Source organism: Sinocyclocheilus grahami, unplaced genomic scaffold, assembly GCF_001515645.1.
Source record: "Sinocyclocheilus grahami isolate Dianchi unplaced genomic scaffold, SAMN03320097.WGS_v1.1 scaffold144.1, whole genome shotgun sequence".
Taxonomy (NCBI): domain Eukaryota; kingdom Metazoa; phylum Chordata; class Actinopteri; order Cypriniformes; family Cyprinidae; genus Sinocyclocheilus; species Sinocyclocheilus grahami.
The window spans coordinates 210,198-228,848 of NW_015505323.1; the positions used below are offsets into that span (position 1 = coordinate 210,198).

The window sequence follows — 18,651 nt, forward strand, 5'->3', positions numbered from 1 at the left end:
GCAGAATATAGTCAGCGAGCGCACGCACTGAACAAAACACCTGCGTTTCAGCGATGACTCATCTGAACGCCTCTGATTGGTCATTGCATTCATAAGCTCAACAGAATCGTGTGCAATTGGTTATAATGCGCAGCGCTGTAAAAAAACGTGTCTGGCTCTGTGCCAGTCAGTCAATGCAGATTTGAATTGAGCAGCTGGTGATGTTTAACTTTTTTCCATTACTGCCACCCACAGGACAAACTGTGCATTGCACCCAAAATTTAGGGGGGCCAGGGGGGGTTGTTGACAACATAGAAAATATAAACATCTATTGATATAAACATATAGGTTGTGATTCAGTGGAGCCAGCTGGTCCAAATAAACTGGATACTGAGCCATCTTTCAAGAGTAAGCGTTTTGTGAATCCTGCATTGAACTCCCCCGAGATTAGAGAAGCAGTCATCAGTAAAATGATGGGAGCACAAAACCATTGGGGTTGTACTGCTGTGGTACAGTGGGAAAAAAAATAAATTTAACCACTGATCCTTTGCAGCCTAATCTTTTAGAATTTAAAATAAAAGTATATACATTCACAGTGTAGGACAAAGCGTCTTCTCGACATGATGTTAACCAAACGAACAAGCTACACTGTTTGAGGGCGGGGTCAAGTTGTTTGCGCCCGGCCAACGTAGAACACGTAGAACATTATGCAAATGTGTTACCCTGTGACGTGTAGTTGTCACAGAAGTGGGATTTGAATTACTGACGACTCGTTTAGGCTGTTCAGAGTCGATTCTTTATTTTGGGAGACGATAACTTTATTTATCGTGCACTTTTAGCTTTACAACTTTGCAGATTGTTTACATTCACATACAGCTACTTTACACACTGCATGAAAGGCAATATTCGAAATGGCATAATATAGGGGTACTTTAAAACGAGTTAACAAAGAGTTAAAAAGCAGAAGAGAGCCAAATAATCTGAAGTAGATGGTGGACACGGGTCATTTAGCAAGGAAGTGGCACATCTACTACCTCAGGCCCTGCGATGGATAATACAGCTGAGCTACATTAATGAAAGCTACAGTATATGTATCATGTTCTCACAGTCATCGCTATCTGTGTGCACAAGCCTACGTAAAGTCCTGAGAAACCACAACATACCGTCCTGTCACTTTAAGTTGGGCTCAATGCATTTTCTGTACAAATCTTAGACTTTGTGCATTCTGACAGATATTAAAACATTCCTGGGATGTTATGGATGTGCATGTGTTATTTTTTGGGGACGGGGGAATTCCTTCCCTTTGAGGAGAGCCGCAGGAATGCAGGCCTGTCTCTTTCTCCTCTGTGTGGTTGTACCTTAGCTTGGAACTAAGCACGCTGTGAGCCTCCACACATTATCACTCACATGCAATAATATGAATTTCAAATGACACCTGGCTTGCTATTTTTAGACATTAATATTTTAGTTTAGTCATTTTATGTTATAAAAATTTATTATTTAATTATTCATTAGGTATAGCGCTGCCTCCATTTTTCTGTTTGTAGTATAACCAAGGCACTGCTGACAGATAATTTTGTTCCCTTTATTGGTGTCCTATAAAACACGAAAAGGAAAAACCAGTGTATGTTTCCCGTCAATGCCTGGTCGCTGCTCAGAAAACCCTCCTTGTGCCCTAATTTGCCTCCTTAAGTGCCTGTGGTGAGTCCTTGATGACTCTGCATCTCAGTCCTCGTCCTCGGGTCTGTGATGGTGGTGGTGACATGTATAAGCACCGTTTACTGTAGGTACATAAACAAGTACATGAGCTACTGGAGAATGAATACATACATATACTAAATCCCATCACTAGATCTCTGCAGAGGCATCAGAGAGGTTATGGAATGAATGCGAGGTCTGCTGCTCCGTGTGCTGAGGAGTATGCACATCACGCTCTGTTAGAAGGGAAAAAATGGCCTGCAAACTGATCTGTAGTCCTCAGGGAGAGCAGAATCAGCACTGGCGCCTTCAGGATTTGGATTTATGGCTGTGGATCCTGTGGATCAGATCAACTGATGAGCATAGTTAAAGTTCTAATTAGACCTGTACTGGTTTGATCATAACATGACAAAATAACTAAATTACCATAGTGGCACATACAGTAGCATGCTGAATGTGAAATGTAAACCACCATTCATTTTATACTGGTGGGTTTTTCATGGATTTTTCTCATGCACACACACACACACACACACACACACACACACACAAACATATATATATATATATTTATGTACTTGGTTCAAAGACGAACATTTTTACCTTGATTTACAGAAGACACCCACTAAAATGTCATTCAGTGTAACAATAGTTAATCTACCAAAATATTTTGTCAGGCATATTTAGAACCAGAATCATTAGATGTAATTAAAAGACTTCCAAAAAGTTAATAATTGTCATTTTAAATCTTTACCAATCTTTGACACTATCCTTCAAACCACTATATATTTTAGGCATTTTTCAGTTTTTTTTTAAATTTAGTATGATCACTTATTCTTTTATATATTTTAATAAGTATGGGTCAGAATGAGAATAAGAATGTTGTTTAATTTTTACGTAAATATACCTGTTACTCTGTATGACAATGGAATATTATTTCGCCCATATTTTGACATTTTATTATTTATCACAAAAGTTATTTGAAACATTAAAGTAGACACTTTACTTCCATTTAATATGCTTTCTATGTATATAAAATCACTTTTGCAAATGTAATTTGATGCAGACACCAAAATGGGATGTCTCTTTGACCCATATATTTTTGTTACAGTAATTCACACTACTCTTCAAAAGTTTGGAGTCAGTAAGATTTTTTAAATGTTTTTGAAAGAAGTCTCTTATGCTTCACTTATGCATCTTTTAATACAGTAAAAGGAATAATATTGTGAACTATTATTACGATTTAAAATAGCTGTTTTCTGTTTTAATATATTTTAAAATTCATTTTCTTAATCCAGTCCTCAGTGTCACATGATCTTTCAGAAATCATTATTAGGTGCTCAATAAACTTCATAATCTTATTGTTTTCAATGCTGAAAACTGCTTACTGTATTTGTGGAAACATTTTCCATAAATAGGAAGTTCTAAAGAACAGCATTTATTTAAAAGCGTAATCTTTTGTAACAATATAAATGTCTTTACTGTGACTTTGATGCATGCTTAAATAAAAGTATTACTTTCCTTCAAATACATTTTTACTGACTTCAAAATTGAACGGTAGTGTTTATTTAAATAGTCGGTTTATTCATTCGTTGTTTGTTTAATGTTTGATATTGGATCTTTTTATTTTTTTATGATTGGACCATCTCAGATTATGTTACAATAATAAGTAATACAATAATAAAAAACTAAAGTGATTTAAGATGAAGTCTGCACACTGTGTGGCGTGTTTGTCTCTGTGTGGTTGATTAGCGTGCTGTGGTCTGCATTGCTCTCCGCCCAGCTGTCTCTCTCTGTACCTGTGCGGATCTCTCGCTCTACCTCACCATACCTCTCTCTCTCTCTCTCTTGTTTTCTTTCCTTTTATTCTCTTTTCTTCTATGCCCCAGACAGCTGTTACACTTAGGCTACAGTACACCTTGGGGAGACTTTCATCTAGTGTTTTTTTTTATGACACTGCTTGAATGTGCAAAGGTTTTAATTAGCTCAATCCCAGACAGGCCCCAGGGCTGCAGCAGCGCCACTCTGTCTACTGCCTATGCCACTCTCTCACTCTCTCTCCATCTTCACCCGCTCTCTCGCCCTCTGCCTGTCCCCTTACAACCCCAGCACCTTCTGGCTTGTCCTGCTTGCCCTTTCATTCTATCTTTCTCTTTATATTTCACCTCCTTTTTCTCATTTTGTGTCCCCCTCAGCAAAACAAGCCGCTGTACTCCTTTGAGGATAATGCAGACTACGTCTACGATGTGATGTGGTCTCCCGTGCACCCCTCGCTCTTCGCCGCCGTGGACGGCATGGGTCGTCTGGATCTGTGGAACTTGAACAACGACACTGAGGTGAGGTAACGCTTTCGGTCTGGTCCCCCAGATCACGCCAGGCCAAAGATGCATCAAAACAACAACAAGTTCCTTTCTGTGTGGGCGTCTTCCCACAGGCTGCCCTTAAATCAGCTTTCTGACAGCTCCACACCAACAGCTCACACAACACTCCAGCGGCGTTCCTTTCCACAGACGCACACACACATAGTCTGCAAGCTTATGGCTAATTACTCCGATGTGTGCGGATTCCTCTCTCTCCACCATTCCAGAGTCAGTGAGTTCCCATGGGCTGCAGCCCAGCACAGCGGTTTAACCTGGTCTTCTAAAGCCACTGTCTTTCAAGACCTTCAGGGACTTAGGGACAATCACAGCTTTACTTATTATATAGGGCTGTGGTATACTGCAAAAAATATTTTAAATATTCTTCTAAACATTCATAAAACAAGACACATTTACTTGGGAAGCAAAATTGTTTAAGAAAATAAGACTTGTCTTCTATCAATATATATGTATAATTTTAAATATAATTTTATATTTTGTATATTTGTATAATTTTATACAATTCAATTATATGTACCATTTTTATTAGTTTTAATTTAATTAAGATTATTTTTCTCACTTCACTGGAAATAAGAATAACTTGTTTTAAACATTAACCTCATAAAATGTTGTTAGATGTTTACTTTAATATACAATTTTTTTATTGTAAAAAAAATCTATAAAAACATAAATATATGAAAATAAAATTATATTAAAAATATATAATAATCAACTAATATTCAAGATACATCCTCTGAGAACAAAATATTATTTGCCATAACTAAAAAAAATTTTTTTTCATATTGTTTTAACCATTAATCTCATTAAATTTAATGTTAGATTTGTAGTTTAATATACAGATTTTATATATTTTGATTATAAAATGTAAAATACTTCAATAAAAACAGTACATTTATGAAAATAAAATAAACAAGTATTCAAGATTTATTCTCTAAAAACAAAACAAAAAAATAATAATTTGCCATTACTCCACTGGAATTTTTAAATCTTGTTTACCTCCATTTGAAATTTAATATACAATTATTTTGATTTTAAAAATAAAGTAATTCAATAAAAACTATATAAATATATGAAAATTAAATTATATTAAATAAATATAATATATATATAATCTAATATATAAATTATATTAAATATATAATATATTATTCAAGATATATTCTCTAAAAAAAAAAAAAATTGCCATTCAATTAAGAAAAAAAAAACATTTGGATTATAAAAAATGAATAGAATTATTAAAAATTATAAGTACAAAATAATTCAATATAAACCTCTGAAAAAAAGTCTTAATATCTAAAGCAGTTGTGCTCAATGATGTTTTTAAGGATGTTTAGATTTTTTTCAATCCTGATTCAACTGATTTTTGCAGTGTATTGGCATGCAGACTTTGTAGAACGGTGAGGTCATATTAACTGTCATGTACTGGATCTAATAGCGCATGTCACTGGTAATGGAGTGTCATCGTACATCACATGCTATGATGTTGTTTCATGTGACAGTTGACTTAGTGCTACATGGACCATTCACACAATACGTCAGTCTGTAATGGTGTACATGCCTCACCACAGCGCAGAGTCCAGCGAGAGCTGTTGCGTGTGACGTCTCTCCTGTGTGAGATGAGATCTGCTCTGACTGACACTGCCTGTCCACTAAGGAATACATACCCACTTTAATTACATACTGCTCTGAGATCTGCTGTTCTTGACTCTATAGCCATCTCTCTTTAACCATACGCTGTTTGTTTGGTGGAAGGTAACCAATAAACAGCTCACTGATTGTACTCACATGTACTAAAGTCAAATTGAAATCAAAACTGACCCTATTTACCTTCTAACATACGGTTCTGGTCTGACTGAATGATTCCTGGAAAATAATGTTTGTTAACGTAATCATTCATTATATATATATATATATATATATATGTATATATACACAGTGTATAGAATATATATATATTAACCAAGCCCTCTTATTTTTTGATAAATTGACCACATTTAAAGATCCTATCTCATTAGATAAAACCAATCCCATCCTATTATTAGTTTCAATATCCTGTTTAACTCAAGTGAAATAGTAAAAACCAAAAGTAAAATGCAGACACCATGTCTTGTTGTTTTAAAGACTGGGGACACAATGTGAGCTGAATTTAAACCCACATCTGCCACTTGAGCACCATGTGCTTTATGCTAACCACTAGGGCACAGTACATAGGGTACTTTGATACAGTATATACTATGGTAATAATTGATTACCATATAAGTATAGGGATGCACCAATATTAAAATTCTGTCTGATAATCCATTAATAATTTTAATATTCTGACTGATAACTAATAAATTAATGATACTAAAAAAACTCCATACTATTTTGTCAAAATAAATTATAAATAAACAATACAATACAAATAAAAACAAAAATGAGTTATATGCAATGCTTCAAGTAAATTTAGGCATCACAATATTATAATGTTCAGTATGAAAAATGCATTATTTTTTTTAGATTTGCTAAAGATTCTATTTAACACTGTTAATAAACTATTAGTGTTTTTAAAGATTAACTTTAGGTGAGCGTGTGCAATTAATTTCAAAGATGGGGTCAATATTATTGAATATTACATTAAAGTATTACAAATATTAGCAAATATTTGATATTTACTCTAATATCGGCCTTTGTTTTTGTCCATTCAGCTCATAATCGAGGGTACCAATATATTGTCCATTCATATTTGTATAACATGGTATTTACATGGTACTCTACACTCAACATTTTTTTAAGTTATTAAGACAATTTCATTCAAGTTACTACAACTTTTTAATATTTAAAAAATCTATTCAAATCAATTTAATTAAAAAATCAATTAAAGAAAAAATTGTATGATCAACATTGTCAGCAGAAGTCATCAAAATAATGTTTGCAATTTAAAAGGTGTGTGTGTGTGTGTGTGTGTGTGTGTGTCCTCTCAAGAACAATGCGCATTATCCAAAACATCAGGAGCCAACAGTGCCACGGCAACGCGCATGCTGACATACACAACGACACATGCATAAACAGGCAAAGATCTTGTGCCAGAAAGCAGCCAACAGTTCTCCATTGTCAACTTATAAAGAAATTCACCCATAACACCATTAACAGACTGCGGGTTTGCCTGGTTCCAATTTACGCAAAGAGAAGCTTGCAGCCAATTTAACCTTGCAGTTGACTCTTGGAGGAAGCTGCTTGCTAATAGCTCTCAGGCTGTGGTTAGCCTGTTCTGAAGCGAGGAAGCTTTTGTATTAGCCATTGTCCATTCAGCTCATAATCGAGGGTACCAATATATTGTCCATTCATATTTGTATAACATGGTATTTACATGGTACTCTACACTCAACATTTTTTTAAGTTATTAAGACAATTTCATTCAAGTTACTACAACTTTTTAATATTTAAAAAATCTATTCAAATCAATTTAATTAAAAAATCAATTAAAGAAAAAATTGTATGATCAACATTGTCAGCAGAAGTCATCAAAATAATGTTTGCAATTTAAAAGGTGTGTGTGTGTGTGTGTGTGTGTGTGTGTGTGTCCTCTCAAGAACAATGCGCATTATCCAAAACATCAGGAGCCAACAGTGCCACGGCAACGCGCATGCTGACACACACAACGACACATGCATAAACAGGCAAAGATCTTGTGCCAGAAAGCAGCCAACAGTTCTCCATTGTCAACTTATAAAGAAATTCACCCATAACACCATTAACAGACTGCGGGTTTGCCTGGTTCCAATTTACGCAAAGAGAAGCTTGCAGCCAATTTAACCTTGCAGTTGACTCTTGGAGGAAGCTGCTTGCTAATAGCTCTCAGGCTGTGGTTAGCCTGTTCTGAAGCGAGGAAGCTTTTGTATTAGCCAGCGTACAGCTTCCATCTTTGCTGACAACATATGTCAGGCCAGTCTTAACTGTCATAAGTAATAGGCAGAAGTCAACTTCACACACGTGCACAAACAGAGCCCGTGTATCGCTTTAATGTGTGCAGAGCAACTTTTCATGATGATTTATGAAATCATTAAAAGCGCCCGTAGGTTATTTCCAGTAGAGCTGTGGATTCATGTCTTCTTCCTATTAGAGCTCAGCTTTGACTAGGCATCCTAACAACGTCATTTTATCACAAGGGCTCTGTATGTTTACATTATATGAGTTATAGGCTAATATCCAAAAACTGAGGACACATTTTCTGTAGTGAGATTCGCCAGATTCCAAATCCTCTTTGTTATAATTTATTGTATTTTTCTATATTTCTATATTCTAGCATGAATTTGAGATTGATGGTTGATATTTTATACATTTTAAAGGTGAGCACACTAGGGCTATACGATCCACATTCATTTTATAATTCAACATTTGTCTCATTTGTGTTTATATTTCTTCTAATTAATATTTGAAGAAATATGGAGTTAGCAACATGACAAAAAGTTGATCAAAAGTTATATATATATTATATAGAAATATATATAATATATATACAGTATATATTAAAATATTTAGCAGCACATTTGTTTTAAACGTTGATGATAATAATAATAATAATAATAATACATGCTAATCAGCATATTAGAATGATTTCTAAGTGATCTCGTGACACTGAAGACTGGGGTAATGACTGCTGAAAATTCAGATTTGCCATCACATAAATTAATTACGTTTTAAATCAATTAAAATAGAAAACAGTTATTTTAAATTGCAATGATATTTCACAATTTATTTTATTTATGTTTCATCAAATAAATGCAGACTTGGTGAGCATCGGAGATTTATATCAAAAACATTTAAAATTCTTAGTGTATATGCTGGTATATATTTCACCGTGAAAGAGACTTCATTCAAAAACATTCAAAAAATCTTGCCGACCCCAAACTTGTAATGTGAGTAATTCACATATTGTGTGTTTGATATGTTTGATATATGATTAGAGGTGTGTTTTGTGTCCAGGTGCCCACCGCTAGTGTCACCATAGAGGGAGCCCCCGCTCTGAACCGCGTCAGATGGGCCGCAGGGGGCAAAGAGGTCGCCGTGGGAGACTCAGAGGGACGTGTGTGGATCTACGACGTTGGAGAGGTATGAATCTTTTGTCACTAATACGTATCGTAATGTGCAAAATAACTGTATATTATTCTTCTCTCAAGATTATTTTTTCAGCCGTATGGCTGCTTTATGAACACAATCAACCCAGTACGGCCTCGATGCAGAATGAAAGTGGAAGTAAAATTGAATCTCTCTGAGTTTGACATAAAGGGTTTGCATGTTTACCAAGCTCCGCGTGGCTAGTTTGTTTTTGTTCGAAACTTACTTCCTTATTTTAAGACAGTCTCCACATGACTAAACCACCGCCAAAGAGTGGCAAACCACAAGGACTCCCATGCTCACCATGTTCTTTTCGGTCTCCGGGTTTCGCCTCATGTGTGGGGCAGTGCTAATCTTAGCGCAGTGTATTGTGGTAATTGGAGAGTACGTCGGTCGAGCATGTGGGCTTCTTGGGCTGATGATAATGGAGGGTCATCAATAAAATGAAGTGAAGGAAAGGAAAGTTGAAGGGTTTAGGTGGAATGTGGCTTATTTACAAAAGACTTCGACATGAAGCACTCAACATGGCCTCTATCAGCAGAGGCAGTCACCAACCTCCAGTCGCGGCAAGAAGTACCACTTCTGATGACTGCCAAGGTCCCTTTGTGTTATATTTAGTAGACTGTGTTAAATATTTGCTTTGGAACACCACAGCATGTTTTCGCTATGCTTGAGTCATATTGCATAAATTTCAGATGTCATTTTGGGTGTTTTACAGTTGAAGTTAAATAGATTTTATTCTTCAACCGCGGGACACCCCCTGGATGAGAGTTTTTTTAAGGCTAGAATTATAATCTATGATGTACTAAAGCTAAAGATTCTCTTTAAACTCTTGCTTTGCTGCTGTATAATTCTAGTTGACCATAGAAGAAGACAATTTATGCAAATATCTGCTCTACTGCCCCTTGTGGCAACGCAAAGAATGCAACACGTATTAGTCTTCCATTATGAATTTCAGAATTTCATGAAGTTCAGACAGTCCAGTGTTTGTGTTCATGTTCTTGCCTGACACTATTACTGCAGTTCATACAAACCATGATTTTCTGTACACCCCTTCTATGACCAGCATGAATTTGATTTAAAATTAATTTTGGTATTTTTTTTTAAGAAGCAAGGTTAAACATCTCATTAAATCTTATAAAAAATGTTAAAACATATTTTATTATTTTCTAGAAAACATATTTTAACTGCTTCACTTATGAATATCTAAATAAATTATGTCTGCAAAAGGATGTGATCAACCAACCTGCAGAAAAAAAGAGAGAACCCATCAGACCATAATGTTAAGTTCAATAAAATAGCAGATATTTTTATGACAAGGCTAGTTTTTTTGTTTGTTTGCAAAATGTTATTTTGCAAATCCCTAAAAATTTGAATTATGATATCTTGAAAAATATATTTAAAATATTTGATTAAGATGTAAAGGCACAAAATTGCAATAATTTTACTCAATTATATGTACTTCATGACATTTTTAGATTTATTAAATGTAAACATTTCTTTAAAAAATGGTATAAAACTATAAAAAAAAAACATAAACATTAAACATTTTATATATATATATATATATATATATATATATATATATATATACACACTGCGATTTCATCTCTATATTCTGTATACTATACATAAGTAATTTTGTATATGTACCACATGCTTCTTTTAATGCACCACATCAGTTTAGGCATACATACATATACATATAGTAATCTTACCGTGAATTGGAAAGAAAAAAAAAAAACCTTGACACAGAAGCTAGAATAGGTGTGGTATGTGTTGGGTATGTGTCATTATTACATTATTATTATTACGATTGTTATTACATTATTATTATTATTATTATTATCATTACTTTTATTATTATTGATATTACTGTTGCCGTCATCACAAGGTATTATTATCATCACCATCTTTAGTATTATTATTATTATTATGCATGCTAGTACTACTACTATTATTGTCAGATGGTCATCACTGTTTATTTTCATTGCTGTTATTATCATTGCTGTTCTATTGCTGTTTTTGTGTTTTGTGTTCACTGTAATTGTTTTGCATTCTTAATAAAAATTTGTATGTGTACAGTAATATATATATATATAAAATCAGTATGTGTTATGTACAGTATACATACTGATTATATATTTGTGTACACACACACACACACACACACACACACACACATACAGTGGGTACGGAAAGTATTCAGACCCCCTTAAACCTTTCACTCTTTGTTATATTGCAGCCATTTGCTAAAATCATTTAAGTTATTTTTTTTCCTCATTAATGTACACACAGCACCCCATATTGACAGAAAAACACAGAATTGTTGACAGAGTGAAAAATTTAAGGGGGTCTGAATACTTTCCGTACCCACTGTATATATACTATACATATACATAAATAATTATGTATAGTATACAGAATATAGTGATGAGATCCCAGTGTTATAAGGTCATTTATTGATGAAGGCCTCTTAAGACCCCCCTGCTGTACTATAAAAGAGCTTGATTTGGTCTTGGGTTTGGAAGTGGCTGTCATCTCCTCCCACCTCTCTATTCCTGTTTAATTATACCCTGTAGATCTCTCTCTATCTCTCTCTCTCTTCCTCAGCCTGGGCGGCAGGCAGCCGTCCTTTCTCATCTAAATCTGACTCTGACAGCAGAAAGCGATCCCACATCGTCACCCAGCCGGCCCATAGTCCCCATCTTCCCCTTTCTGAGAACTGACACGATAAATATTCAGCACTCAAAGGCCAAACAAGCAGCTTTATTGTTCTGTCTCTGAATCACAATGTGTGGTGATCTCTTTCCTCTCCCACACTGTGACAGCACATGTAATGCGTAGCTTTTGCTCTTGATGTGGCATTTTGGAGGAGTGGGGGGTGTTTTTGGCACTAGATTTCTAAAACGCTCATTTGTTGCAGCTGGCTGTGCCCCACAGTGAGGACTGGGCCCACTTCGGCCACACGCTGATGGAGATCCGTGCCAACCACGGGGACGGTGAGGAGGAGGGGCCTGTGGAGCTGGCCACGTAAACACCGGATCAGAGTCATCACCAACCCAGACTGAGCCTGATGTAACACACCCAATTAGCATGTCCACTAGTACTGTGCTGTTTACTCCAATAAAAGGGACCGTTTATCCAAATAATGAAATATTACTAGTAACAATAATATTATTGCATGATTTTTTCCTTCAAACCAGTTAAGTGCAAATCCTACCCCACAGCGATTCCATTGATCAACTCAATCATGCAGTCACCAGTCAAGAAAAGTTCAGAAATATCTTCAGTGGATCAAATCGATACAAACAGTAGGCCTAATGCTATCAGGATGTGCTACCAAGTTATACTGAGCTTAGGGTTTAGGTTGAGGTCAAAGGTTAGTATTTGATTTAATGTTGTGCAGGCAGTCTGAACCGTGATTTACATGACCAATATGGTCTTTCGAATCAGCTACGCGGTGGGATTTTGTGCATAACTGGTGAAGGGGGGGAAAAATCATGAATAAATATTGATTTTTCTGATTATTTGCTGACAATTCCTGAAATCCCAAGATTAATCTTTTACTCTGGCTGTCTGAAATCACATACTCTCTAAATAGTTAAGCCTACTTTAAGTAATTAGAGGCTGTTTAAAAAGTATGTTCGGGAAAGTATGGATGTGTGTAGTATGAACTTTATCAAGACATACTACATTCGTTGTCATTGTCATGTGACCTGCTGGTCTCTGAGATAGTAAAGTGTCCATTGTGCACACTTCAGAATCTCACTGAAAGTAGGGAACTTTTTTCTCCTACTGTGAATTCGGGCATACTACTTTTTTAACATAGTGTTTTTCGCTATATAGTAAGGAAGTAGTTTATGTGATTTCGGATGCCAGCGTGACAATGTATTTGCGCTATCCGTCCTGTACATGTCGCTAAACCAATTTACCTAAAAGCACAGTTTGGGCCATGTTATTATTTTTTTTATTTATATTTTTCGTAATGTGCAGGCTAATGTACAAAGTTACAAGGTTCTCTGTATCACTTGTTTTTTGCATCGCTTTCCAGCAGCTGAGTCTTCAGTGCCACGGCAAAGGAAATCTGAATATGAGTTTGTTGTCTAGAGCAGTGGTTCCCAACCCTGGTCCTGGAGGCACCCCAACACTGCACATGTTGCATGTCTCCTTTCTCTGACACGCCAGTTTCAGGTCTTGGAGTCTCTACTAATGAGCTGATGACCTGAATCAGGTGTGTTTGATTAAGGAGACATACAAAATGTGCAGTGTTGGGGTGCCTCCAGGACCAGGGTTGGGAACCACTGGTCTAGATGACTGTACAGCAAATGAATAAGAAACGTCTTTCTACTGAGTTGTGTTTGCGGAATGCATGTAAAACAAGCATACACGACCAATGTTGTCTGAATCACGAAATTACATTTATAAGCTTGATGTTTTAATGATTCAGAAGTGCGACTGGTAAAGACCGATTACCGAAAAGAATGACTTGAATGAGCCCGTTCATTAATTACATAATTTACAGGATTAGTAAAGAGTGTGTATCATATATCAGCTAAATAGACGTTGTAACTGGGTTACTCACCACTGTCGTTCCATAATGAACGTGAATAATGAACACATTCTTTTTATGGGAAAGAGCTGCTTATTTTGTCCTACACAAAGTCAAACATGTTTGGAATGACATGAAAGGTAATTTTCATATTTAGGTGAACTATCTCTTTAATGTTGTACTCATGGGTTTGTTACTAAGCATTTGAAATTAGGTTTCATTTCCGTGAGCTATTTGTCGTGCAAGAGTTCATTGGATTTTTACTTTACGTCTCGTTACCTTGATGGCAATTCATGTTAAAATCAGTCAATAACATTTCTGAAATGTGAATTAGAAATAACCTCATGTTAGAAAGGCATCTTCGATGTTGGTTTGTGGTCATTTTTAGTATACTTGATTATTGTGTGTGTGTGTGTATATTTTTGTACTGAGCCCCTGCATGAAGCATTGACAAATTAAGTTATATATAAGTTGGTGACAGTGTCAACAATATTCACAGTGGCTTTCTCATCAGTGTTACAGCGATGCAAGCAGGTATTGAGTGTATACTAAAAGATGTTTCACATGTTAGAAATGATGTTACTGATAACCATAACTGTGTGGCTAAATGAAACAAGTGTTGGCAAATAAAATATGCTTCTAGCAACCATTTTTGTTTGATCTCCTTTAATAAATCTGTCCATCAGTGCATCTATTGCTGCCATACTTACAGTAAGGCACAATGTTTACACACTATATGTACAATCAACTCTACTGTACAGCTCAATTTAGTCCACATCATTTTTAAGGGGTTGAGAAATACAATACCCAGACTGACAAACATTATGTGTAAAAACCTTACTAAGTCTCTCATTTCACATTGACCATAAATTGCCACTGCGTGTAGATTCCCAACACACAAATGTAACACTATACAAACATAAATATGAAATACTATAATACATTCAAATATGAAAGTACACATCATTAATGAAATGAACTGCCCAATGTGTGCTATGTGCTTAGTGTTATGGTAAAAGGAGGAGAAACGAAAATGTAAACAGTTGCACATCTATCATTTAAACAATACAACATGGTCATTTCCAACTGGATATGCTTGTACGGTTTTAAAACCCTGCAATATGCATCAACAAACATGTTCATTAAATAAATAAACTGTAGTATATCTAACTGACCATTTGAATTGACTGGTTTGAACATAGCCATTTAGCTGGTTTGCAACAGTTTGCTAAAGGTAATTTTTTTCTTCAGGTAAATAAAAAATATAATAAAACAACTGAAAAGATCAAATAAATTTTTTTTTGTTTGTTTTACATTTCAATTAAATCAAAGTCACACTACAATCCCACTGAAGAATCCAAGACTTTGTGGTAGATTTAAAAAATATTAAACATCATCCCATCTAATGTTGTACTTAAAAGTTGTCATTTGCACTAACAATCTCATAAAACATTATTTCCAGTTCATCTGCTGAAGGTTTTATGTTCTCAACAAGAAGGAAGAGATTCATATGTGTGTTTGTTCGAGTGCTGATGAAGTGGATGCGTTTGCTTCAAACGTGTGAGGCGGCAGGCGCTCGGAATCGTGGTAGATGCAGTCCAAATTTACTCTCGATGCCAGCAAACGTGGCCACAGCCAACCTGAAGCCACCGATGTGGTCAGGATTGGGCGCCGGGAGGCTGATCCGAGACTTGGGAGTAGGCTCTGCGCCAGCTGGTTTTCTGTGGTGAGGAGAGAGGGAGAAAGATGGATGAGGAAACTTCACATTCTGCTTGCTGTGTCCTGTCAGAAAGAATAAACAGCCTGTCTGAATACTGAAAACAAGAATATTTTCCCCTCGAGTTATGGAACACAAAATAAATGAATAGACCAGAACCGGTTTCTTGTCTTCCTTTTAATTTTTTTTTTAAACCAAAAACAAAAAAAAATTTCCATGTAGGACACAAATCCTATTTTAGGATGCCCTCTTACCATTTTTGCCTGAATGAAATCATAATCATGTAGCTCAGATCTGTCTGAAGCACCAAAACCAGACATGTCCGCATAAGCAATAAAATAAACATGTCAATGTCTATGTGCTTATGTATATTTATGACAAAGGAAAAAGCATGTAAATAGAGTCTCACTATGACCACATACAAAACACATTTTCATTCATTCTGTATATGCGTGTGCTATTTTCTCAGTTTCTCTATTTTACTACAGCTTTTGGAATACATGATTCTGTCAATTGTGGCATTGAAATATTTTTTTGGAATAACTTACAGTAATAACTTTATATTTGACCGCTGTCCCAGGCAAATAATTTTCTACATACACTACCATACAAAAGTTTGGGGTCAGTTCGAATAAATTAATACCTTCATTCAAGTGAAAGTAAAGACATTATAAGATTGCTGTCAAAAAAAATAAATGTTTTTTTTTTTTTTTTTACTTTTTATTCATCAATATTAATGGTTTTCGCACATATAAAGCAGCACAACCGTTTCCAACATTGATAATAATAGGAAATGTTTCTTGAGGAGCAAATCATAATATTAGAATGATTATTAGAAGGATCATGTGACACTGAAGACTGGCGTGATGATGCAGAAAATTCAGCTTTGCCATCACAATTAATAAATGATATTTTAAATAATTTAAAATAGAACATTTTAGTGACATTTCCGTTTTACTGCATTTTTGATCAAATAAATGCCTAATATGCATAATATAAATGCAATATTTAAAAAAACAATTTCCACAGGTCTCTTCTCTATTATAATAAACATAATTATTTTATTATTGTACAATATCAATAACACATATATATATATATATATATATATATATATATATATAACAAAGAATAAATGTATTCTTTAAAAAAGAATATATTTATAAATGTATAATATTGGCCATCAGTTAACAGTCATAACATGAAAGTAACTATCAGTAGTAGCTGGAATTTCAATAATAATGCATTCTTGTTCATATCTACGGTCTCTTTTTCACATAAAAGGTTTTGAAAAAGGCAAAAAAAGGTTTTCACAATTCAGTCAGGCTGTTTATCTCCAGTACACTTTTCGAGATGACCGCACACATTTATTAAAGCACTAACTGAGCCACATGAATCAATATATAAACAGGTATTAAAAACTAATTTTTGTATATGTATATATACACACAGGTTTGTATATATACACCATGTTCTTTTATATGTGCCTGTGGTTTCTAGGTTTCAGGACAGCACAATATTCCACGGGAAAATAAGGTCATTCTGTCCAGAACTGGAACAGACTCCAATCAAAGCAATTCTCCCCACCTCAAATCACTTGGACACATGGAGCCATGTGGCTATGGAAGAGCATTTTTAGAAATGTCACCTCCAGGCTTCAGTGAGTCAGCTGACCCTTTCGAAATCATAAAGCAAGGGTGTTTTTCGCTTCAGCAGGAGAGATAAAGATGCCACGGCAAACAGCTTTCAGTCCAGGCGTTCAAAGCTTTCTTGTGTAGTAATTAGGCCTTCCTGCCTCAGCTGTAACAAAGTGCCCGTCGAAATGAGAGCCTTTGCTACAAAGTCAGCCCTCTCTAAACAGCTATTAATGAAATTTCAGGGCATCTGACATTTCAGTGCTTTTCACAATCACACTATGCGGCCCTGATCTTTATTTATTTATTTTTTTTAACTAATGGAAGAATTCTAAAGAAAGTGTTACTAAACTATTTCAAAGTTTTAGGATGTGTGAAAGTCTTACTGTCCACCGAAGTCTATGTAGAACCACCTCTGCAGGAGCTCATAGGTCACTAGAGTCACTCCAAACTGAGGCGAGGAGCGAAACACACGTGCTGAGGGAGAAAAAAAAAAACATTAAAATGAAGCATCAGCATGCAGTCTGTATAGATTTTTTTTTTAAACTGACTTAGTAGAAGGATATAAAGGCATGCTACAACACACCATTATTCCCCCCAAAATAATGTGTTCACCCTATTGTTGATCCAAACCTGGATAGATCAATTCTAAGAAGTTCTTAAGAATGTTTCTAAGTGCAATTCTTGAAAATTTCTAAAGTTCTCAGATATTTTCTTAAAAACATCCATGAGACGACGACAATGACAGGTTTTGGTGTTATCACACTGTAAGCCTCGCTGATCAACACTATGAAGAAACACCTCAAAGGCCGTCTTTTGTGCTGCCTGCAGATTACCGTAATAATGCTACTAAGCACTAATAATATTTTTGTTTCTTAAAGAACCTTCTTTTCAGGAGTTTTGTCTTTGGAAAGATCTTAAGAAAAAAGATAAGATCATACTTAAGAACTCTTTTTTGAAATGCAAAATATTCTTATTCTTTATTCTTAAGTTAGAACAGAGTTAAGAAGAATTGTATTATTGCGAATGTTTTGTGAACACAGCTCCTGTGTGACTTTCACTCAACAAAAGGAGAAAATTTCCCAAAAGCAATCACAGAAAGTCCACGGCTGCGTTTCTCCAACAAAAGTTGTCCATACGATGTTTGCACTATATTTCAAGTCTTCTGAAGTCATATGGTCATAGTTTTCTCTGAGGAACTGAATGAAATTTAAATGATTATTCACTGAAAATCTTCCCCTCTTGGGTAGGTCTCAAATTTGGGCTTGAGTTCAATTCAAATGTGGCATGTCAAGAAGTGATTGATGTCAACAATGTCCCATCACTGGCATCAAACCAACTGTGACACGTCCTGACACACCATATGTGACCCTGGACCACAAAACCAGTCATAAGGGTCAAGTTTTATTTTTTAAATTGAGATTGATACATCATCTTTTCAGTATAAAAGCTGAATAAATAAGCTTTCCGTTGATGTATGGTTTGTTAGGATAGGACAATATTTGGCCAAGATACAGCTATTTGAAAATCTGGAATCTGAGGGTGCAAAAAAATCAAAATACTGAGAAAATCACCTTTAAAGTTGTCCAAATGAAG

General features: G+C 35.3%; 1 protein-coding gene and 1 pseudogene across 1 annotated transcript in view; one reads left to right on the forward strand and one right to left on the reverse strand.

Moving 5' to 3' along the window:
- LOC107591649 (cytoplasmic dynein 1 intermediate chain 1-like) overlaps nt 1-13,254 on the forward strand; it is an 85,121-nt gene extending 71,867 nt beyond the window's left edge. The window contains exons 20-22 of the mRNA XM_016280868.1: nt 3,873-4,013; nt 9,021-9,146; nt 12,079-13,254. Of these exons, the coding sequence (XP_016136354.1) occupies nt 3,873-4,013; nt 9,021-9,146; nt 12,079-12,189 (378 nt within the window). The 3' untranslated portion in view covers nt 12,190-13,254. The remainder of the gene's footprint in view (nt 1-3,872; nt 4,014-9,020; nt 9,147-12,078) is intronic.
- A 1,775-nt stretch (nt 13,255-15,029) lies between these two features.
- The window catches only part of LOC107591596 (calcium-binding mitochondrial carrier protein Aralar2-like), a 34,619-nt pseudogene continuing 30,997 nt past the window's right edge, over nt 15,030-18,651 (reverse strand).